At 46.6% G+C, this 23978-nt stretch overlaps 1 protein-coding gene across 3 annotated transcripts in view; it reads left to right on the top strand.

Moving 5' to 3' along the window:
* The window catches only part of LOC311118695 (traf2 and NCK-interacting protein kinase-like), a 37261-nt gene that overhangs the window by 6421 nt on the left and 6862 nt on the right, over positions 1-23978 (top strand). The window contains exons 9-24 of one of the 3 annotated variants that reach the window (XM_084193482.1): positions 3088-3252; positions 3569-3814; positions 3983-4092; positions 4181-4284; positions 5537-5619; positions 5769-5792; positions 6168-6343; positions 6413-6512; positions 6860-7000; positions 12697-12808; positions 13515-13685; positions 13774-13917; positions 14195-14329; positions 14510-14610; positions 14765-14914; positions 15385-15544. In XM_084193482.1, coding sequence (XP_084049608.1) covers positions 3088-3252; positions 3569-3814; positions 3983-4092; positions 4181-4284; positions 5537-5619; positions 5769-5792; positions 6168-6343; positions 6413-6512; positions 6860-7000; positions 12697-12808; positions 13515-13685; positions 13774-13917; positions 14195-14329; positions 14510-14610; positions 14765-14914; positions 15385-15544 — 2122 coding nt within the window. The remainder of the gene's footprint in view (positions 1-3087; positions 3253-3568; positions 3815-3982; positions 4093-4180; positions 4285-5536; positions 5620-5768; positions 5793-6167; positions 6344-6412; positions 6513-6859; positions 7001-12696; positions 12809-13514; positions 13686-13773; positions 13918-14194; positions 14330-14509; positions 14611-14764; positions 14915-15384; positions 15545-23978) is intronic. The other 2 variants (XM_084193483.1, XM_084193484.1) reach the window with 2 other exon arrangements.

Genomic DNA, 23978 nt, shown 5'->3' with positions numbered 1-23978 from the left:
TGATTTAGTAGACAGGTGTGTGTAAAGTGACAGTGTGTCCACATAGCTACAGTGCCTTGCAAAAGTATTCATCCCCCTTGGCGTTTTTCCTATTTTGTTGCATTACAAACTGTAATTTAAATGGATTTTTATTTGGATCTCATGTAATGAACATACACAAAATAGTCCAAATTGGTGAAGTGAAATGAAAAAAATAACTTGTTTAAGAAAATTCTAAAAAATAAATAACGGAAAGGTGGTGCGTGCATATGCATTCACCCCCTTTGCTATGAAGCCCCTAAATAAGATCTGGTGCAACCAATTACCTTCAGAAGTCACATAATTAGTTAAATAAATTCCACCTGTGTGCAATCTAAGTGTCACATGATCTGTCACATGAACACCTGTTCTGAAAGGCCCCAGAGTCTGCAACACCACTAAGCAAGGGACACCACCAAGCAAGTGGCACCATGAAGACCAAGGAGCTCTCCAAACAGGTCAGGGACAAAGTTGTGGAGAATTACAGATCAGGGTTGGGTTATAAAAAAATATTAGAAACTTTGAACATCCCACGGAGCACCATTTAAATCCATTATTTAAAAAAAATGGAAAGAATATGGCATCACAACAAACATGCCAAGAGAAGGCCGCCCACCAAAACTCACAGACCAGGCAAGGAGGACATTAATCAGAGGCAACAAAGAGACCAAAGATAACCCTGAAGGAGCTGTAAAGCTCCACAGCGGAGATAGGAGTATCTGTCAATAGGACCACTTTAAGCCGTACACTCCACAGAGCTGGGCTTTACGGAAGAGTGGCCAGAAAAAAGCCATTGCTTAAAGAAAAAAATAAGCAAACACGTTTGGTGTTCGCCAAAAGACTCCCCAAACATATGGAAGAAGGTACTCTGGTCAGATGAGACTAAAATTGAGCTTTTTGGCCATCAAGGAAAACGCTATGTCTGGCGCAAACCCAACACCTCTCATCACCCCGAGAACACCATCCCCACAGTGAAGGATGGTGGTGGCAGCGTCATGCTGTGGGGATGTCTTTCATCGGCAGGGACTGGGAAACTGGTCAGAATTGAAGGAATGATGGACGGCGCTAAATACAGGGAAATTCTTGAGGGAAACCTGTTTCAGTCTTCCAGAGATTTGAGACTAGGATGGAGGTTCACCTTACAGCAGGACAATGACCCAAAGCATACTGCTAAAACAACACTCGAGTGGTTTAAGGGGAAACATTTAAATGTCTTGGAATGGCCTAGTCAAAGCCCAGACCTCAATCCAATTGAGAATCTATGGTATGACTTAAAGATTTCTGTACACCATCGGAACCCATCCAACTTGAAGGAGCTGGAGCAGTTTTGCCTTGAAGAATGGGCAAAAGTCCCAGTGGCTAGATGTGCCAAGCTTATAGAAACATACCCCAAGAGACTTACAGCTGTAATTGCTGCAAAAGGTGGCTCTACAAAGTATTGACTTTGGGGGGGTGAATAGTTACGTTTTCAGTTTTTTTTGTCAAATTTCTTGTTTGTTTCACACTAAAAAAAATTTTGCATCTTCAAAGTGGTAGGCATGTTGTGTAAATCAAATGATACAAACCCCCAAAAAATGATTTTAATTCCAGGTTGTAAGCAACAAAATAGGAAAAATGCCAAGGGGGGTCAATGCTTTTGCAAGCCACTGTATATGTGTTTGATGTGTAAAGTGACAGTGTGTCCACATAGCTATATGTGTTTGATGTGTTCAGTGTGTGTGTGGTGATCTGTATGACGCCCCATGTCTCTAGGTAATGCGTCAAGCCCAGAGTAACTCACCTCGTATTCCTCCCAAGAAGCACCACTCCTTTAACCAGCCTCGAGATGCCAACCTATCACACCTCCTGCTCCCTGGTTACACCCCCCGCTCCCGTCCCCCTTCCTACCCTGCCCAATCAAGTCCCTCCAGGGAGAGGCTTCTCCAATCTGAAGGCAAAAATGTGAACGTTCCGTGTATACGTGTATCCTGTGCCCCTGATCCCGCCCCTGACTCCTCTCATCCAATCATGCGTCGCCCTGAAGCCAGAAGGAGGAGCCCTGAGGGAGAAGTTCAGGAGTTGAGGGGGATGTGTCCAGGTCAACGGGTCAGTGAGGGAGACACCCACTTCCGGTGTCTCTGAGACACTTCCTCCCTCTCTCTCCAGAGGTGGACTAACCCTAACCTTTAACCCTTGGCTGGTGTGTCTGTGGAGCTCTCTCTCTCTATTTCTCTCTCCCATCCCTCCTTTCTTCTGGACGGGACTCTCCTTTACTTATTAACAATTTTCTCTTCCCTTACACCAGGGGACAGACTCCTGAAAGAACCCTGCCTGGAATGTTCTATGTTCTAGAGTAGTGTCTAGAGAGTTCTAGAATGGTGGCTGGATGGTTCTACGTTACTGGTGATTTTTAGAATGGTGGCTGGAGAGTTCTAGAATGGTGGCTGGATGGTTCTAGAACGGTGGCTGGATGGTTCTACGTTACTGGTGATTTTTAGAATGGTGGCTGGAGAGTTCTAGAACAGCTTTCTTTTCTCTCTACATTCTAGAATGGTGCCTAGAATCTTTTAGAATGGTTATACATGTACTCTCAAAGACTAACAGATTTGCCATTTCGAGATTATCGTCTGTTTCATTAACCCCTCCCCCCATCGCTCTCTTCCTCTAGAGGTCAGACTGTCAGTCAAAATGTTTTAGTCTGCTTTATACATAGACACCATGTTCTTAGGGACACACTCCAGCTCCTGATTTAGCCTAGATCCAGGCCACACACACACACACATATCCGCCTTGCCCCCCAGTGGCCACTGTGAGCTGATGTAGGCCAGCCGCAGATATATCTGTCTTAAGCCCACATGGGTTTACCTCTTCCCTCTGGACACCCACACACAGGTACATGCACAGGCACCAACAGGCACACTGTAGCTAGGTCTGTCTCTGTGCTCTCTCCTGAAAATGGCTTCTCCTTCTCCATGGTAACGGCTCTGAGGGAAACGGGAGGTTTGACACACGTCACACATACATGCGTTGATAAATCTGTCACTGACTGCCAATATAAATGAGTCTGCTCTAACTGTGTGTGTCTGTCAGGTGGAGGAGCGTTCCAAGCTGAACAGACAGAGTTCTCCAGCGCTGCATCATAAAGTGTCCAACCGTATCTCCGACCCGTCCCTGCCTCCCCGCTCAGAGTCCTTCAGCAGCGGGGGCATTCAGCAGGCCCGAACACCACCCATGCACCGCTCCGCAGAACCACAGGTGTGTGTGTGTGGGACTGGGAAAGTGTATGTGCATGTTTACCCTTTTTGATATTTGTTTTTCACTCCGAGTAACTGTCCCTTCCCCTTTCTTCCCCACCCCCTTCCTCCTCCAACCATTCCTCCTCCTCTCCTTTCCTCACCTGCCTCTCTTCCTCCTCTACACCTGCTCCTCTACCTGCCTGGTCCTGATGTAAACCTCATCCTCTGGTCCTGTTCCTGCTCCTCTACCTGCCTGGTCCTGATGTAAACCTCATCCTCTGGTCCTGTTCTGGTCTTGGTCTGGTCCTGATCTGTTCTGGTTCTGGTCTTGTCAGATGGCCCACCTGGTGCAGGTGAAGTCCCATGGTCTGTCTGGGTCCCAGTCTCTTCACGACCCTGCAGGGGTCACAGGCCTGTCCCCCTCCCCATCCCCATCCCCCGGCCGCCCCCCCATGCCCCGCCAGAACTCTGACCCCACCTCAGACACCCCTCCTCCTATTCCTCTCCCCCGCCTCGCTCCCCCACTCGACAAACTGGAGCGCAGCTCCTGGCTACGAACGGACCTAGACCTACCTCCCAAGGTCTGGAATGCAATGTCTCTGAACTGTTGGTGCCCCATACGATTCTTAATCTCAAATCTCTATGTACATATTTTGGCAAATTTAGTTTGAGATTGAGAATACAGTATATAATCCCACATTTACACCTGTTCTAACAGGTTTTTAATGTGTGTGTGTGTGTGTGTGCAGGTGCCCCAGAGGACCACGTCTATCTCTCCAGCCCTGGTCAGGAAGAACTCACCTGGGAATGGACCTGGGGGCCTTGCTCCTAGAGCTGGATCACACCTGATACGGGCCAGGTACACACACACACACACACACACACACACTCTCCATGTTCCTTTGTGAATCAGGAAGTTGATGTTGTGTTTGTGTGTGTTGCCAAAGTAACCCAGACCTGCGGAGGACTGATGTCTCCATGGAAACACCCCTGAAGAGGACGGGCAGCAGCAGTTCCTCCAGCTCCTCCCAGGGGGGAAGCAACGAGAGAGGTACACATACCACCACCACACAGGGTGTTTCTCAATATGCATACTACCCTGCTCCACACTCTCATGCTCCATGTGCATTCTCCAAGGACATTCTCTTGAGTGCATTCTTGTGAGGACGAGCGTGTGGAGAACACATTAAACATTACATTTGAGAAGCACCCGCACTCCACCTACTGTATTACCTCACGCTGCACCTCCCCATTCACTGAACCTTCTTCCAGCCAGGACAATGGCAACATTAGAGAAGAAACAAGATATTCACAAAGCAAACTTTTTACTTCATAATTATCAGCTAGCTATATATGAATCGTAATAATCTAGCTAGCCAGCTAGTTAAACAGGCAAAAATGACCTAAAACTATTGTTATGCAAGGTAGATGTACAGTTTTCGTGGGTAGCTAGTTACCAATTATTCGTGGCTGGCTAGCTAGCCAGTTAGCCCTATTGACTTACTATGGACTTAGCCATTCACTGAACCTTCTCCCAGCCAGGACAATGGCAATAGAGACAAAACAAGATATACACAAAGCAAACGTTTTACTTCATAACTATCAGCTAGCTATATGTGAATGGTAATAATATAGCAAACCAGATAGTTTAACAGGCAAAAATTACCTAAAACTAATGGGTAGATGTCAATTATTCGTGGGTAGCTAGCTAGCTAACAATTCTTCGTGGCTATCAGTAGTAGCTAACAGTAGTAGCTAGCCTGTTAGGCCTATTGACTTACTATGGGTTTGTGATTTACGCACACTACAGTGGGTATTGTAGGCAGGTAAACATGCCAAAATGATCACAGCATGTATTTATTCAGATAAAATAGTCATGCAACATATGATGTGAATAGGCAACATTTCATTCTGAAGTCTGTGTGGATCTCTCGCCTCAGCTCAAATAATGACTGCCATTGATTTAAAGAAATTGAGCGTAATTTTTTTTACGTGGTTGCGTCATATTTCTGTGCATACTTTCCATTGAAGCTTGCATCGATGCATGCTTAAAAATATGTACAAACTGAGTACGCATTCGAAAGGTGCCCGCCGTGTTCCGTTTCGCATACTTTGATTTGGACTCATACTCCAACCCTCCTGTGTTCCAATTTGCGTGCTTGGAGCACGGTAGTATGCATTTTGAGAAACACCCACAGATTCCATGTGTTACTATAAAGGTCTCAGCTTTTTAAGACTATAGACAGAAGAAAAAAATGTGATTGGTTGACTATTTAATGAGCAGTGACACGATCGATTGACAGGGGCGGAGGGGTCCGTGGCGCCGCCCCAGAAGACCAAAGAAGAGAACAGAGATGTGACACTGACACGACCGAGCAGGCCCGCGGTGAGTGTACGCACGCACGCACACACCTCATTTTCTTCTTTGAACTAACCAATCTTATCTCTCTTTCATCTTCTCTCCTCTTTTTCCCACATTCCTTTTTTATTCTCTCTCTCCTTTCCCCTCTCTGCGTTTCTCTCCATCCCGTTTAGAGCTATAAGAGAGCTGTAGATGAGGTTAGTGCCATTTCTGCTCGCCCTTTCGCCATATCTCTCTCAACCCTTTACTCCCTAGCTCTTTCACCCATTCACCCATTCAGGCAGACTGGGGAGCATTGGAGCTGAGTTTCCCCTAAGACTGATGACCTCTAACCCCTTAACTCCTGTTCCCTGAACCCTAACCCCTCTATTAGTGACCTTTCCTGACTGCATCCTGACTGAAGCCTCATTGTTCCTCACTCACACTCTGGGGAATTGGTTAACGGCTGAAAAATCTATGTGTAAAACATTGTGCCAATAAAATATTGCCCATGAATCAAAGCAACTGTTACTGCATCCACCGCGTGAGGGCTGACCTTTTTATAATATCCTCTCCTGACCTTTGACCTCCAGGACCTGACGGCTCTGGCCAAAGAGCTGAGGGAGCTGCGACAGGGGGAGGAGCCTAACCGCCCGCCCGTCAAGGTGACGGACTACTCCTCGTCCAGTGATGAGTCACAGAGTGATGAGGAGGGAGAGGGAAGAAGTAACGACGGCTCTGTGTCTGTCAGCGACATCCCACGCATCATGTGAGTGTGTGTTAGAAAGTGAGTGTGTGTCTGCATTTTAGCTATGTATTTTAAACTTGTGTGTGTCAGGCCGGCTGCGGGGCAGAGTGGCGGTGAGTCGTACGGTGTGATGGGAGGACATGATGATTCCCACGGCAACAGTTCCCAAGACAGCTCCCTGATGAGAGAGGTCAGTCACCTTCAACCCCTGACCCCAGGGCTCCCCTCTGCCCACTTTATACACAACTCAACAGCCAGCATCCAGGCATGCACTCAGCTTGTGTATGTGTGTTTCTCTGCATTGTCACCAGTCGTCACTCTGCTTCTTCACTCCTCTGGGTTCACCCACCTTCCACATCAGGGGCAGAACGTACCCCTTAACCACAGATCCAGATGAATCCCCTAAACCCTAAACCTAACTTTAACCACAAATCTAGAATCCGCTTACCCTTCCCAACTCCTACCCATCACAAGGAAATACATTAATCTGACCTTAGATCAGTGCCTAGAGTGCCCCTCACTCTCTCTCTGTTCCAGACTTATGGGGACAGGAGGCGGAGCTCCGCTCTCGCCGACAGCAACGGTTTCCCCGGCAACGCCAATCTGCCCGATCTGGTGCAGCAAAGCCCCTCCCCCCTGGTCTCCCCTGGCAATGGCTCTGGGCGCAGCCACTCCGAAGTAGGTTCACTAGCCCCCCTACATCCCAACTGCTTGCATCCTTGCACCCTACACCTTTACATGCTAGCCATCTACACACAACCCCCCCTACATGCTATCCCCCTGCACACAACCTCACTGCACACAGACCCCTACACCCTTGCCTCTTGCCTCCGTGCCCTTGCCCTCTGCGTCCTAAAAGTGAATAGGAAAAAAACTCACCCTCCCCTCTAGTCTGACTTGGACCTAGTCTGTCTGGCTCTTGAGACTAAACCCACTCTAACCCAATCCATATCCATATCCATTTCTCCTTCCATTCTCTTCCTTTGCTGCTGCTGGTCACATGATCTCCTCTCTCCTGCATGTTGTGTGTGCATGGCAAACCAAGTCTAATGTTGCTCAACACACTTTCCACTCTGGCCACCCGTTAGAGCAGTGATCACCTTTTCTGAGTCAAGATTAGGGCTGTGGCGGTCATGACATTTTGTCAGCCGGTGATTGGTCAAGCAAATAACTGCTGGTCTCACTGTAATTGACCGTTAATTAACATAAACATATTTAGCATCTCCTGGCTTCCACGCATACCTTTGGAACATCTACATTTAAAAAAGTATAATAAATCAATTTAATATAATCTACACCATCACAATAAATCCATTATTTATTTTAGACTGGTCTAAAGAAATTATATGAAGAAAATGTAGTCTATTTCAGAATAACAGAATAGCATACTCTGAGTTGTCCTTATGTTAGGCCCTGATCTGGCTATGCCAAATGGCTGTGGGCTACAGTAGTTCATTCAGCAGACAAGATTTGTTTAGAATTCCATGGCATTATTTTAAAGTATGAAGAATACTTGGGCTGAAAATAATAATAATAATTCCCTTCTCCTGGCTGCGTGATCCGAGGGCACCTCTCACTCACATGGCTCTCTCAGATATCTCAATTCTTATTAGCCAATGCCCATCATGTGATCGGGTCCTTCTCACAGAATCTCGGGTCCTTCTCACAGGCTACAAGTGAAGACAGACACATCGGGGATGCAAATGCGAGTGTCCTTATCGAATTCCGAGGCTCATATTGAAGATGTTGGAAGAACTGACCACATTTACTTTTCGTCAGCCAACAAGATGAGTAGGCCTTACGAACAGCAAAAGCACTAGCCTATGTCAATCTACTATCCCCCCATAGCACAAACGTTTACCTGTTTTATTGGTCAACTTGTCCTTCTGAATGAGAAATAAATATTCCAAACATAGTCTGGGACAGTTGTGGAATGCGATAGATCCCAAATTAATACAATTTTTTTTTTTATGAGGCTGATGCAACAGATCAGAAAGTTTTTTCCTATTTCTTCACATTATAAGTACAGCAAGGTGCACACGGTAGTAGGCTATAAGCGCAAATGTTCCAAAATGCAATCACTTAGCAGGAAAACAGTGATCGCAAATGCGATTATGCATGTAATGCTTTATTATAAAGGAGCATTTTTATGGTGAAAATTATCTTCCCCAAACTTGAAACTCACGCACCTCCTATGTATGCCAGTTAGGCTCTACACCGGTTGTAAAGCGGATAAATTGTTTTCATCAATCTACACACAATGCCCCATAATGACAAAGCAAAAACAGTTTTTTAGAAATTTTTGCAAATGTATTAAACATAAAAAATGGAAATGTAACATTTACATAAGGATTCAGACCCTTTACTCTGTACTTTGTTGAATCACCTTTGGCAGCGATTACAGCCTCAAGTCTTCTTGGGTATGACGCTACAAGCTTGGCACACCTGTATTTGGGGAGTTTCTCTCATTATTCTCTGCAGATCCTCTCAAGCTCTGTCAGGTTGGATGGGGAGCGTCGCTGTACAGCTATTTTCAGGTCTCTCCAGAGATGTTTGATCGGGTTCAAGTCTGGGCTCTGGCAGGGCCACTCAAGGACATTCAGAGACTTGTCCCGAAGCCACTCCTGCGTTGTCTTGGCCGTGTTCTTAGGGTTGTTGTCCTGTTGGAAGGTGAACCTTCGCCCCAGTCTGAGGTCCTGAGTGCTCTGGAGCAGATTTTCATCAAGGACCTCTCTGTACTTTGCTCTGTTCATCTTTCCCTCGATCCTGACTAGACTCCCGCTGAAAAACATCCACACAGCATGATGCTGCCACCAACATGCTTCACCGTAGGGATGGTGCCAGGTTTCCTCCAGACATGACGCTTGGCATTCAGGCCAAAAAGTTCAATCTTGGTTTCATCAGACCAGAGAATCTTGTTTCTCATGGTCTGAGAGTCCTTTAGGTGCCTTTTGGCTAACTCCAAGCGGGCTGTCATGTGCCTTTTACTGAGGAGTGGCTTCTGTCTGGCCACTCTACCATAAAGGCCTGATTGGTGGAGTGCTACAGAGATGGTTGTCCTTCTGGAAGGTTCTCCCATCTCCACAGAGGAACTCTGGAGCTTTGTCAGAGTGACCATCGGGTTCTTGGTCACCTCTTTTACCAAGGCCCTTCTCCCCAATTGCTCAATTTGGCCGGGTGGCCAGCTCTAGGAAGAGTCTTGATGGTTCCAAACTTCTTCCATTTAAGAATTATGGAGGCCACTGTGTTCTTGGAGACCTTCAATGCTGCAGAAGTATTTTGGTACCCTTTCCCAGATCTGCGCCTCGACATGCACTGTCAACTGTGGGACCTTATATGGACAGGTGTGTGTCTTTCCAAATCATGTCAAATCAATTGAATTGACCACAGGTGGACTCCAATCAAGTTGAAGAAACATCTCAAGGATGATCAATGGAAACAGGATGCACCTGAGCTCAATTTCGAGTCTCATAGAAAGTGGTCTGAATACTGTTCTGTTTTTTATTTGTAATAATTTTGCAAACATTTCTAATCTGTTTTTGCTTTGTCATTATGGGGTATTGTGTGAAGATTGATAAGAATTATTTTTTATTTTATCCATTTTAGAATAAGGTTGTTACGTAACAATGTGGAAACAGGGAAGGGGTCTGAATACTTTCCAAATGCACTGTAGGTCTATAGGCTAGGCTACATGAGGTGTGCGACTATGATTTGAAAAAGTCGCAAAAAAAAGGCGTGCGCTGTTTCTTCCCTTACTGCACACAAGCTGGGCATCATTCACTAGTGATAATATATAATTCACAAGTGATAAGATAGTTATGTCACCCATCAGACTATTGTTGATTCAATCTTGTCTTGACATATACTAAATAATATATGTGTGAAATTTGTCTTGATTTAGAATGGACCATTTATCATGCACGTCTCGAATCAAGGGCAGGGGAAATGTCATCTATGCACTTAAATAGCGAATCGAGGATGCTTTTCCCGTGGTTCATTTTCATGCTAGCCAGGTAGGCTATACTCCTGTTGTAAACATAAGCAATGTGCTTAATATTAGAAAAGTTGAGAAATAAATATAGTAGGTCTAGCCTATAGAAAGCTGATGAGATCCTCTTTTTAATAGAGGCCATCAAAACTATTTTCTCATGCAATTGCATAGCATGTAGAAATGTTGCGCAACATGAGCTCATGGGCTCTCATGAGGTGTTTGATTTTTGAAAACATTTGCATTGATGTCAGAGTGATTAGAGGGACAATAGAGTGCTGAGTACCAGGCAGTTAGCAAGTTTGGTTGGCTACTAATGACCATCAGCAGCATCAGAGCTTGGAGAAGTCTAGTTACCGTGACTAAATGGTCATGTGGAATTTGACTGAGGTTATGACTCGTGACCGCCGGTGTGGCGGTAATATGGTCACATTAACAGCCCTAGTCAAGATCACTTTCACAGTCAAAAATCAAGCCGAGATCTACTGTTCAGATTTTTATTTAAGCGTTACTTAAAAAAATTAACATTAACCTAATAAAAACAGTTCTGTAGGAATGAGGTTTGTACAGTAGGCCTAATACATTATCACAGCATATTGGCTATATGCCTGGATTGCCAATATTGTTCTTCTCAGACCATATTATATTTCAAACCTCGAGTGTTGATAACAAAATAGATAAGTTGGTGTAGCACTTGCGAGGCACAGCTGAGCATAAATTTAAATAATTTGGTAATCATTTGCTTTTTTATGTTACTGGACTGATGGCGCCTGCATCTGATGGTCATGCTGCTTTCAAGACAACTGGGAACTCGGACAAATCATGACGTTAGTGATCTTCAGGTCGGAAAGGCAAAGCTCTAGAAATTGGATGACCGTTCCCAGTTGTCTTGAACACACTGAAGTCGGAAGTCTGAGATTTCAGAGTTTCAAGTTCCCAGTTGTCTTGAACACACTGAAGTCGGAAGTCTGAGATTTCAGAGTTTCATGTTCCCAGTTGTCTTGAACACACTGAAGTCGGAAGTCTGAGATTTCAGAGTTTCAAGTTCCCAGTTGTTTTGAACACGCCGTTCGTCTCAGTGGAGGGAGGGGAAGAGCAGCAAAGGGTCCGCCTCTCACGGTCCTTACTTACAGCTTCCTTTCGTCCAGTGAGACTCCAGAGAGACGGGACACCGTCTTCCACCTGATGGCGAAACTCCAGTCACACTGCATCTGCCTCTTGCACAAATTCATGTTGATCCTATGACCAGAAAAAGTGAAATATTCCTTGATATTAAAATAGACAACGAGCTGTTAATAATAATAATAATAATAATAAAAACGCAGGGCTATCGATACATTTGGCTACTCATTCATTGCAGCGCGAGTGGAAGTAGGGAGAAATGTGTTTTTATGTTTTGTAGTAGTGTTGAATAAAAACAGTGTTGACAGTGCTGAATAAAAACCGTGTTGACAGTGCTGAATAAAAACCGTGTTGACAGTGCTGAATAAAAACCGTGTTGACAGTGCTGAATAAAAACAGTGTTGACAGTGCTGAATAAAAACAGTGACAGTGCTGAATAAAAACAGTGTTGACAGTACTGAATAAAAACAGCAGCTCTTTGACAGTCTCTCTGGTCATGGTTTTAAACATTATTACATCTCACATAGGCTATTATCAAACTTTGCTGTGGCCGGGGTCGTGGAAGCCGTAGGCACAGTGATTTGAGCTATCCGATTGTCCAGCGCAATAGTCACACTCGATTTAGCCACAGATCTCCTGGTAGGCGGAGAATGAAATGGTTCAGATTGGGAACACTTTTCCTACCAGGTACGCATGGCTTCAGAATCAAGTGTATCTACCTCCAACAGCGCAATAAGATTTATTTTTAAAGGAGCGCAGGCCTTTATCATTGGCTATTCTACAAAAACGTTGATGATCGACTGGTTGGTGACCACTGCGTTAGATTATGCTGAAAACCCTCCCACCTGGCTACCTGTTAGATTATGCTGAAAACCCTCCCACCTGGCTACCTGTTAGATTATGCTGAAAACCCTCCCACCTGGCTACCTGTTAGATTATGCTGAAAACCCTCCCACCTGGCTACCTGTTAGATTATGCTGAAAACCCTCCCACCTGGCTACCTGTAAGATTATGCTGAAAACCCTCCCGCCTGGCTATCTGTTACCTCAAAGGACAGAAATTGGGGCCTGTAGTTTTTCCTGGTCAGATCACATGGTCTGGGATACCGCTGAGCCCTGATGCTCTGAGGCCCTGATCCTACCCCTCTCTCTGATTGGCCGCTGAGCCCTGATGCTCTGAGGCCCTGATCCTACCCCTCTCTCTGATTGGCCGCTGAGCCCTGATGCTCTGAGGCCCTGATCCTACCCCTCTCTCTGATTGGCAGTACGGTGTGGGCAGTGGCAGTGGCTCCAAGTCCTCCTCCTTCACGCCATTCGTTGATCCACAAGTCTACGGAACCTCCCCCACCGATGATGATGATGATAACTCTGCGTCCGGTGAGTCAGTTATCTTTACATTTACATTTTTTGTCATTTAGCAGACGCTCTTATCCAGAGCGACTTACAGTTAGTTAGTGCATTCATCTTAAAGCTAGAAACCTTAGTTGTTACATCTATTGTTGGACTTATAAATCAATGATACAGTATATACCATAGATTCTTAAAGAATATAACTTATAAATGCCCCATGAGCTTAGTTCAACTGTCGTACCCCGTCAGAACCCAAAATAGAAGCTTGTTTTACTCCAATGTTAGTAAACAATGTACATGTAAATAAACACTGTACAGCCTCAACATGGTTAGAACTATAATTTTGATGTCACGGAGGGTCAGTCCTTGCATCCATAGCTCTGTCTATGAATTTGAGGGTGGTTACATTTCTCCAGGCCTATCCCTGAGCTTTTTACCAAAACACAGGCTGAGTGCCACTTTGTTATTGTTTCAATGAAGGACTCTAGCTTTAAGATAGCTAGGTGAGACAACCACATATCACAGTCATAGTAAGTACATTTTTCCTCTATAGAAGTAGCTATCCGCAATATCTGTTCAATCTCATCTTTTTTTAAAGCTCTTTTTGCCAGTGAATTGCTTAGGAATCAGCAGGTTGTGTGAATGTTTCTTTATGTTTTAAGGTTGTCCTGTGGTTGTTGTAAGTTTTGAAAGGTTATGTGAACGTTAGTGTAAAGTTATCCTGCGGTTACAGCCCACTTTGCGAACGAGCTGCTGCTTCAGGAGCAGGCCAGACTGAACGAGGCCAGAAAGATCAGCGTGGTCAACGTGAACCCAACCAACATACGACCTCACAGCGACACGCCTGAGATACGCAAATACAAGAAACGCTTCAACTCTGAGATACTGTGTGCTGCTCTCTGGGGTAAGACACGTAAACTATATGTATACACACACACACACATTGTGCTATTGTGTGTGTTTATCATTTGTGTGTGTCTGTGTGTGTATAGGTGTGAACCTGCTGGTGGGGACAGAGAACGGTCTGATGTTGCTGGACCGTAGTGGTCAAGGGAAGGTCTATAACCTGATCAACCGCCGACGCTTCCAACAGATGGACGTTCTGGAGGGACTCAATGTCCTGGTCACCATATCAGGTAGGACTGACTGCAACCCAACCGCTACTTAAACACGATCAGACCTTAACAAACGGTTCTGGAGCTCCATCGGAGTGGAGTGTTATGGTTTGTTTCTGTTTGTTACTTTGTGGTTTTGACTGTCCGGTCTCAAAAGGCAGACTTGTGTTTTCTAAAGAACTCGAGGCCTGTAGAAATGCTTTGTAAAGATTGTAAGATCACTCTGGAAGAGCTAATAGGCTTAAGACTTTTCCCTCTCTTCCCCTCCCTCTCCTTTCCCCTCTCGCTCCTCCTCCAGGGAAGAAGAATAAGTTGCGTGTGTACTACCTGTCCTGGCTGAGGAACAGGATATTACACAACGACCCCGAGGTGGAGAAGAAGCAGGGCTGGGTCACTGTAGGAGAGATGGAGGGCTGCGTGCACTACAAAGTCGGTACGTGTGTGTGTGTGTTGGCTGGGTGAAGTTTAAACCTGGGTGGTCTGTGTGTTGCATTAGCCCATTGAGCTAAAGCCAAGGCATTATCACGGGTTACTAACACCAGTCTCAGTGAGTGATTGACCCTCGTGTGTGTGTGTGTGTGTGTGTGTGTGTGTGTGTGTGTGCTGTTTCCAGTGAAGTATGAGAGGATCAAGTTTCTGGTGATCGCTCTGAAGAACTCAGTGGAGATCTTTGCCTGGGCGCCCAAACCCTACCACAAGTTCATGGCCTTCAAGGTAACACACACACACCAATATGATCTCATTTCCTCCACTACCACCTGGGTGATGCCCAGCAGCCATTTTCAAGCAGAATGCTCTCCACACATCAGTGATCACAGTATCTCTCTCTCTCTATTCCCTGATGTCTCTCGTTCTGTCTGTCTGTCAGTCGTTCACTGACCTGCAGCACCGCCCCCAGCTGGTTGACCTGACAGTGGAGGAGGGTCAGAGGTTAAAGGTTATCTATGGCTCCAGCATCGGGTTCCATGTCATCGATGTCGACTCTGGCAACCCTTATGACATCTACATTCCCTCCCACGTAAGACTGTGTGTGTGTGTGTGTATGTGTGCGCACGCTCAGAGAAGGACACCTGAACCAGGTAACATCTGATTTCTCCACTCTGGTGGTGAGCCGTTGGTTCCCCTTTGAACTACGACCTCTTAAATGGGAACCGTACCTACCCTGGTTTCAGGGCTCGAATACCATGACGTTTACCATTTATGTTGTTCAAACCATGACAATGCTATTTTGTTTACATTGTGTGTTACCATGGTTATTGTGTGGATGATGGAGTGGGAGATTCCATTGTTGCAGCAGTTTCTCTTCGCACAGGGGAGTGGGGAGCTGGCCACGAGACAGGGAGGGAGGGAGGGAGGGAAAGAAGAGGGAGAGATTTAGAGAAATACATGAAAGAAAGGGTTAGAGGAGTTGCGGGGGTCGTGCTCTGTGCCCGCCAGGCTGACGCCAGCCCCACCCCTCCACTGTGTGGTATCTATCGCCCCCGGCAGATTCAGAGTCAGGTGACGCCCCATGCCATCGTGGTGCTGCCGCGGACCGACGGGATGGAGATGCTGCTGTGTTACGAGGACGAGGGCGTCTACGTCAACACCTACGGACGCATCACTAAAGACGTGGTGTTGCAGTGGGGAGAGATGCCTACATCTGTTGGTAGGTCACACACAGACACGATATACACAACTCTCACTTCCCCCCTCACACACTTCTATGCCTCTCACTGGTTCACACAACTACTCCTCTCCTCCACCACCCACACTCTCACACACGCTACCCCTCACTATCCCTCACTATCCCTCACTATCCCTCACTATCCCTCACTATCCCTCACTATCCCTCACTATCCCTCACTACCCCTCACTACCCCTCACTATTCCTCACTACCCCTCACTACCCCTCACTATTCCTCACTACCCCTCACTATCCCTCACTACCCCTCACTATTCCTCACTATCCCTCACTATTCCTCACTACCCCTCACTACCCCTCACTATTCCTCACTACCCCTCACTATTCCTCACTATTCCTCACTACCCCTCACTATTCCTCACTACCCCTCACTATTCCTCACTACCCCTCACTACCCCTCACTACCCCTCACTATTCCTCACTACCCCTCACTATTCCTCACTACCCCTCACTATTCCTCACTATTCCTCACTACCCCTCACTATTCCTCACTACCCCTCACTATTCCTCACTACCCCTCACTATTCCTCACTACCCCTCACTATTCCTCACTACCCCTCACTATTCCTCACTACCCCTCACTACCCCTCACTACCCCTCACTATTCCTCACTACCCCTCACTATTCCTCACTACCCCTCACTATTCCTCACTATTCCTCACTATTCCTCACTACCCCTCACTATTCCTCACTACCCCTCATTACTCCCCCCCCCCCCCCCAACCACAAATCATGCACATCCACTGATAATTAGCAACTTTTTCTAGCAGGCCTTATAGAAAATGGACACAGGTCCCATAAACAATCTCTCAAGCACAAACCCACGTGCTAGTGAGTAGCCAGCTAACCTTTATACGCTAACAACGTAGAACAGTTTAACTGTTATAAATACACCCTCCTGTCCATCTCCAACTGTTCGAACAACATAGCCTGTTCACTTTAAGATCAAGTAGCCTACCTGGATAAGAAGATAATTATTTCTCAGAATGAGAACATGTTGCCCATTCCTTATATAAATGCGTATTTTTAATGCTCATTGCACATTTATAAAACAAAGACTAGACAGCTAGCACATGACAGTCGGTGGCTAAAATGCTGCTAGCGATACAGCGCGCGACAAACTGAGCATTAACTCCAACCCCTGCTCTCCCACTCCAACCCCTGCTCTCCCACTCCAACTCCGACCCCTGCTCTCCCACTCCAACTCCGACCCCTGCTCTCCCACTCCAACTCCGACCCCTGCTCTCCCACTCCAACTCCGACCCCTGCTCTCCCACTCCAACTCCGACCCCTGCTCTCCCACTCCAACTCCGAACCCTGCTCTCCCACCCCAACTCGAACCCTGCTCTCCCACCCCAACTCGAACCCTGCTCTCCCACCCCAACTCGAACCCTGCGCTCCCACCCTCACTCAAACCCTGCTCTCCCACCCCAACTCGAACCCTGCTCTCCCACCCCAACTCGAACCCTGCTCTCCCACCCCAACTCGAATCCTGCTCTCCCACCCCAACTCGAACCCTGCTCTCCCACTCCAACTCGAACCCTGCTCTCCCACCCCAACTCGAACCCTGCTCTCCCACCCCAACTCGAACCCTGCTCTCCCACCCCAACTCGAACCCTGCTCTCCCACCCCAACTCGAACCCTGCTCTCCCACCCCAACTCGAACCCTGCTCTCCCACCCCAACTCGAACCCTGCTCTCCCACCCCAACTCGAACCCTGCTCTCCCACCCCAACTCGAACCCTGCTCTCCCACCCCAACTCGAACCCTGCTCTCCCACCCCAACTCGAACCCTGCTCTCCCACCCCAACTCGAACCCTGCTCTCCCACCCCAACTGGAACCCTGCTCTCCCACCCCAACTGGAACCCTGCTCTCCCACCCCAACTGGAACCCTGCTCTCCCACCCCAACTGGAACCCTGCTCTCCCACCCCAACTGGAACCCTGCTCTCCCACCCCAACTCGAACCCTGCTCTCCCACCCCAACTCGAACCCTGCTCTCCCACCCCAACTCGAACCCTGCTCTCCCACCCCAACTCGAACCCTGCTCTCCCACCCCAACTCGAACCCTGCTCTCCCACCCCAACTCGAACCCTGCTCTCCCACCCCAACTCGAACCCTGCTCTCCCACCCCAACTCGAACCCTGCTCTCCCACCCCAACTCGAACCCTGCTCTCCCACCCCAACTCCAACCCTGCTCTCCCACCCCAACTCCAACCCTGCTCTCCCACCCCAACTCGAACCCCTGCTCTCCCACCCCAACTCCAACCCTGCTCTCCCACCCCAACTCGAACCCCTGCTCTCCCACCCCAACTCGAACCCCTGCTCTCCCACCCCAACTCGAACCCCTGCTCTCCCACCCCAACTCCAACCCTGCTCTCCCACCCCAACTCGAACCCCTGCTCTCCCACCCCAACTCCAACCCTGCTCTCCCACCCCAACTCCAACCCCTGCTCTCCAACCCCAACTCCAACCCCTGCTCTCCCACTCCAACCCCTGCTCTCCAACCCCAACTCCAACCCCTGCTCTCCCACCCCAACTCCAACCCCTGCTCTCCAACCCCAACTCCAACCCCTGCTCTCCCACCCCAACTCCAACCCCTGCTCTCCAACCCCTGCTATCCAATTCCAACCTCCACCAAATACCTCCTAGTAGTTTGACATGTAGTGCTCCCTTTCCACATACAGTGAGGGGGAAAAAAATTTGATCCCCTGCTGATTTTGTATGTTTGCCCACTGCAAAGAAATTATCAGTCTATAATTTTTAGTTGGCCACCAGGTTTGCACACATCTCAGGAGGGATTTTGTTCCACTCCTCTTTGCAGATCTTCTCCAAGTCATTAAGGTTGAGGCTGACGTTTGGCAACTCTAACCTTCAGCTCCCTCCACAGATTTGCTATGGGATTAAGGTCTGGAGACTGGCTAGGCCACTCCACGACCTTAATGTGCTTCTTCTTGAGCCACTCCTTTGTTGCCTTGGACGTGTGTTTTGGGTCATTGTCATGCTGGAATACCCATCCACGACCCATTTTCAATGCCCTGGCTGAGGGAAGGAGGTTCTCACCCTAGATTTGACGGTACATGGCCCCATCCATCGTCCCTTTGATGCGGGGAAGTTGTTCTGTCCCCTTAGCATAAAAACACCCCCAAAGCATAATGTTTCCACCTTCATGTTTGATGGTGGGGATGGTGTTCTTGGGGTCATAGGCAGCATTCCTCCTCCTCCAAACACGGCGAGTTGAGTTGATGCCAAAGAGCTCGATTTTGGTCTCATCTGACCACAACACTTTCACCCAGTTCTCCTCTGAATCATTCAGATGTTCATTGGCAAACTTCAGACGGCCCTGTATATGTGCTTTCTTGAGCAGGGGGACCTTGTGGGCACTGCAGGATTTCAGTCCTTCACGGCGTAGTGTGTTGCCAATTGTTTTCTTGGTGACTATGGTCCCAGCTGCCTTGAGATCATTGACAAGATCCTCCCGTGTAGTACTGGGCTGATTCCTCACCGTTCTCATGATCATTGCAACTCCACGAGGTGAGATCTTGCATGGAGCCCCAGGCAGAGGGAGATTGACAGTTATTTTGTGTTTCTTCCATTTGCGAATAATCGCACCAATTGTTGTCACCTTCTCACCAAGCTGCTTGGCGATGGTCTTGTAGTCCATTCCAGCCTTGTGTAGGTCTACAATCTTGTCCCTGACATCCTTGGAGAGCTCTTTGGTCTTGGCCATAGTGGAGAGTTTGGAATCTGATTGATTGATTGCTTCTGTGGACAGGTCTTTTATACAGGTAACAAACTGAGATTAGGAGCACTCCCTTTAAGAGTGTGCTCCTAATCTCAGCTCGTTACCTGTATAAAAGACACCTGGGAGCCAGAAATCTTTCTGATTGAGAGGTGGTCAAATACTTATTTCCCTCATTAAAATGCAAATCAATTTATAACATTTTTGACATGCGTTTTTCTGGATTTTGTTGTTGTTATTCTGTCTCTCACTGTTCAAATAAACCTACCATTAAAATTATAGACTGATAATTTCTTTGTCAGTGGGCAAACGTACAAAATCAGCAGGGGATCAAATACTTTTTTCCCTCACTGTATACAGTACCAGTCAAAAGTTTGGACACACCTACTCATTCAAGGGCTTTTCTTTATTTTTTATATTTTCTACATTGTAGAATAATAGTGAAGACATCTAAACTATGAAATAACACACGGAATCATGTAGTGACCAAAAAAGTGTTAAACAAATCAACATATATTTTATATTTGAGATTTTTCAAATAGCCACACTTTGCCTTGATGACAGCTTTGCACACTCTTATATATATATATATATATATATATATAACACACACTTGCAACTCCTAGACACTTACACCACTCTGCATGCTCCTACTCGTGATTCCCCTCGACCTGCACTTCTCACACTCCCTACCCCTAGAGTCCTGCCCCCCCAGCCCCTGCTCTCCCACCTCAACTCAACCCCTAATCTCTAACTCCTGCTCTCCAACTTTGACCTCTGCTCCCCAACTCCGACCCCTGCTCTCCCACCACAACTCAACCCATGCTCTCCCACCCCTGCTCTTCAACCCCTGCTCTCCCACTCCAACTTCTGCTCTCCCACCAACTCCAACCGCTGCTCTCACACCCCAACTCTAAACCCTGCTCTCCATTTCTAAACCCTGCTCTCCATTTCTAAACCCTGCTCTCCAATTCTAAACCCTGCTCTCCAATTCCAACCCCTGCTCTCCAATTCCAACCCCTGCTCTCCAATTCCAACCCCTGCTCTCCAATTCCAACCCCTGCTCTCCAATTCCAACCCCTGCTCTCCAATTCCAACCCCTGCTCTCCAACCCCTGCTCTCCAACCTCTGCTCTCAAACCCCCACCAAATACCTCATAGTAGTTTGACATGTAGCACTCCCTTTCCACATTTACATTTTCATTTACATTTTAGTCATTTAGCAGACGCTCTTATCCAGAGCGACTTAGTGAGTGCATACATTTTTCATACTGGCCCCCCGTGGGAATCTAACCCACAACCCTGGCGTTACAAGCGCCATGCTCTACCAACTGAGCTACATGAGATATCTATATATATATATAATCACACACACTTACAACTCCTAGACACTTACACCACTCTGCAAGCTCCTACACACTCCCTACCCCTAGAGTCCCGCCCCCAGCCCCACCCCAGCCCAGGGAGAAATGTTTGTCTGCTACTTTGTTATTGTTCTTTTTGTGTTGCTGTTTGATTGGCTACCCGATGACACTGAAATATTGTGGATATCTACCTGTACATGATCTATCGACCTGTCTCTCTAGGTCTAGGATATATCTATCTACCTGTCTCTCCAGGTCTAGGATATCTATCTACCTGTCTCTCCAGGTCTAGGATATATCTATCTACCTGTCTCTCTAGGTCTAGGATATATCTATCTACCTGTCTCTCTAGGTCTAGGATATATCTATCTACCTGTCTCTCCAGGTCTAGGATATATCTATCTACCTGTCTCTCTAGGTCTAGGATATATCTATCTACCTGTCTCTCCAGGTCTAGGATATATCTATCTACCTGTCTCTCTAGGTCTAGGATATATCTATCTACCTGTCTCTCCAGGTCTAGGATATATCTATCTACCTGTCTCTCTAGGTCTAGGATATACAGTGGGGGAAAAAAGTATTTAGTCAGCCACCAATTGTGCAAGTTCTCCCACTTAAAAAGATGAGAGAAGCCTGTAATTTTCATCATAGGTACATGTCAACTATGACAGACAAAATGAGATTTTTTTTCTCCAGAAAATCATATTGTAGGATTTTTAATGAATGTATTTGGAAATTATGGTGGAAAATAAGTATTTGGTCAATAACAAAAGTTTCTCAATACTTTGTTATATACCCTTTGTTGGCAATGACACAGGTCAAACGTTTTCTGTAAGTCTTCACAAGGTTTTCACACACTGTTGCTGGTATTTTGGCCCATTCCTCCATGCAGATCTCCTCTAGAGCAGTGATGTTTTGGGGCTGTCACTGGGCAACACGGACTTTCAACTCCCTCCAAAGATTTTCTATGGGGTTGAGATCTGGAGACTGGCTAGGCCACTCCAGGACCTTGAAACGCTTCTTACGAAGCCACTCCTTCGTTGCCCGGGCGGTGTGTTTGGGATCATTGTCATGCTGAAAGACCCAGCCACGTTTCATCTTCAATGCCCTTGCTGATGGAAAGAGGTTTTCACTCAAAATCTCACGATACATGGCCCCATTCATTCTTTCCTTTACACGGATCAGTCGTCCTGGTCCCTTTGCAGAAAAACAGCCCCAAAGCATGATGTTTCCACCCCCATGCTTCACAGTAGGTATGGTGTTCTTTGGATGCAACTCAGCATTATTTGTCCTCCAAACACGACGAGTTGAGTTTTTACCAAAAAGTTCTATTTTGGTTTCATCTGACCATATGACATTCTCCCAATTCTCTTCTGGATCATCCAAACGCACTCTAGCAAACTTCAGACGGGCCTGGACATGTACTGGCTTAAGCAGGGGGACACGTCTGGCACTGCAGGATTTGAGTCCCTGGCGGCGTAGTGTGTTACTGATGGTAGGCTTTGTTACTTTGGTCCCAGCTCTCTGCAGGTCATTCACTAGGTCCCCCCGTGTGGTTCTGGGATTTTTGCTCACCGTTCTTGTGATCATTTTGACCCCACGGGGTGAGATCTTGCGTGGAGCCCCAGATCGAGGGAGATTATCAGTGGTCTTGTATGTCTTCCATTTCCTAATAATTGCTCCCACAGTTGATTTCTTCAAACCAAGCTGCTTACCTATTGCAGATTCAGTCTTCCCAGCCTGGTGCAGGTCTACAATTTTGTTTCTGGTGTCCTTTGACAGCTCTTTGGTCTTGGCCATAGTGGAGTTACAGGTCTGTGAGAGCCAGAAATCTTGCTTGTTTGTAGGTGACCAAATACTTATTTTCCACCATAATTTGCAAATAAATTCATTACAAATCCTACAATGTGATTTTCTGGAGAAAAAAAATCTAAATTTGTCTGTCATAGTTGACCTGTACCTATGATGAAAATTACAGGCCTCTCTCATCTTTTTAAGTGGGAGAACTTGCACAATTGGTGGCTGACTAAATACTTTTTCCCCCCACTGTATCTATCTACCTGTCTCTCCAGGTCTAGGATATCTATCTACCTGTCTCTCTAGGTCTAGGATATATCTATCTACCTGTCTCTCCAGGTCTAGGATATATCTATCTACCTGTCTCTCTAGGTCTAGGATATATCTATCTACCTGTCTCTCCAGGTCTAGGATATATCTATCTACCTGTCTCTCCAGGTCTAGGATATATCTATCTACCTGTCTCTCCAGGTCTAGGATATATCTATCTACCTGTCTCTCTAGGTCTAGGATATATCTATCTACCTGTCTCTCCAGGTCTAGGATATATCTATCTACCTGTCTCTCTAGGTCTAGGATATATCTATCTACCTGTCTCCCCAGGTCTAGGATATATCTATCTACCTGTCTCTCTAGGTCTAGGATATACAGTGCATTCAGAAAGTATTCAGACCCCTTCCCTTTTTCCACATTTTGTTACGTTACAGCCTTATTCTAAAATGGATTAAATGCATTTTTTTCGGCATAAATTTACACACAATACCTCATATTGACAAAGTGAAACGTTTTTTTTTTTTTTTGCAACTGTATAAAAAAATATTTTTAAAAATACCTTATTTACATAGGTATTCAGACCTTTTGCTATGATACTCGAAATTGAGCTCAGGTGCATTCTGTTTCCATTGATCATCCTTGAGATGTTTCTACAACTTGGAATCCACCTGTGGTAAACTCAATTGATTGGACATGATTTGGAAAGGCACACACCTGTCTATACATGGTCCCAAAGTTGACAGTGCATGTCAGAGCAAAAACCAAGCCATGAAAAACCAAGCCATGAGGTCAAAGGAATTGTCCGTAGAGCTCGGAGACAGGATTGTGTCGAGGCACAGATCTGGGGAAGGGTACCAAAAAATGTCTGCAGCATTGAACGTCCCCAAGAACACAGTGGCCTCCATTCTTAAATGGAAGAAGTTTGGAACCACCAAGACTCTTCCTAGAGCTGGCCGCCCTGTCAAACTGAGCAATATGGGGAGAAGGGCCTTGGTCAGGGGGGTGACCAAGAACCCGATGGTCACTCTGACAGAGCTTCAGAGTTCGTCTGTGGAGATGGGAGAACTTTCCAGTAGGACAGATATCTCTGCAGCACTCCACCAATCAGGCCTTTATGGTAGAGTGGCCAGACAGAAGCCACTCCTCAGTAAAAGGCACATGACAGCCCGCTTGGAGTTTGCCAAAAAGCACCTAAAGGACTCTCAGACCATGAGAAACAAGATTC

Source organism: Coregonus lavaretus (genome assembly GCF_964263955.1).
Source record: "Coregonus lavaretus genome assembly, contig: HAP1_SCAFFOLD_1696, whole genome shotgun sequence".
Lineage (NCBI taxonomy): Eukaryota > Metazoa > Chordata > Actinopteri > Salmoniformes > Salmonidae > Coregonus > Coregonus lavaretus.
This window is presented reverse-complemented; position numbering and strand designations above follow the sequence as displayed.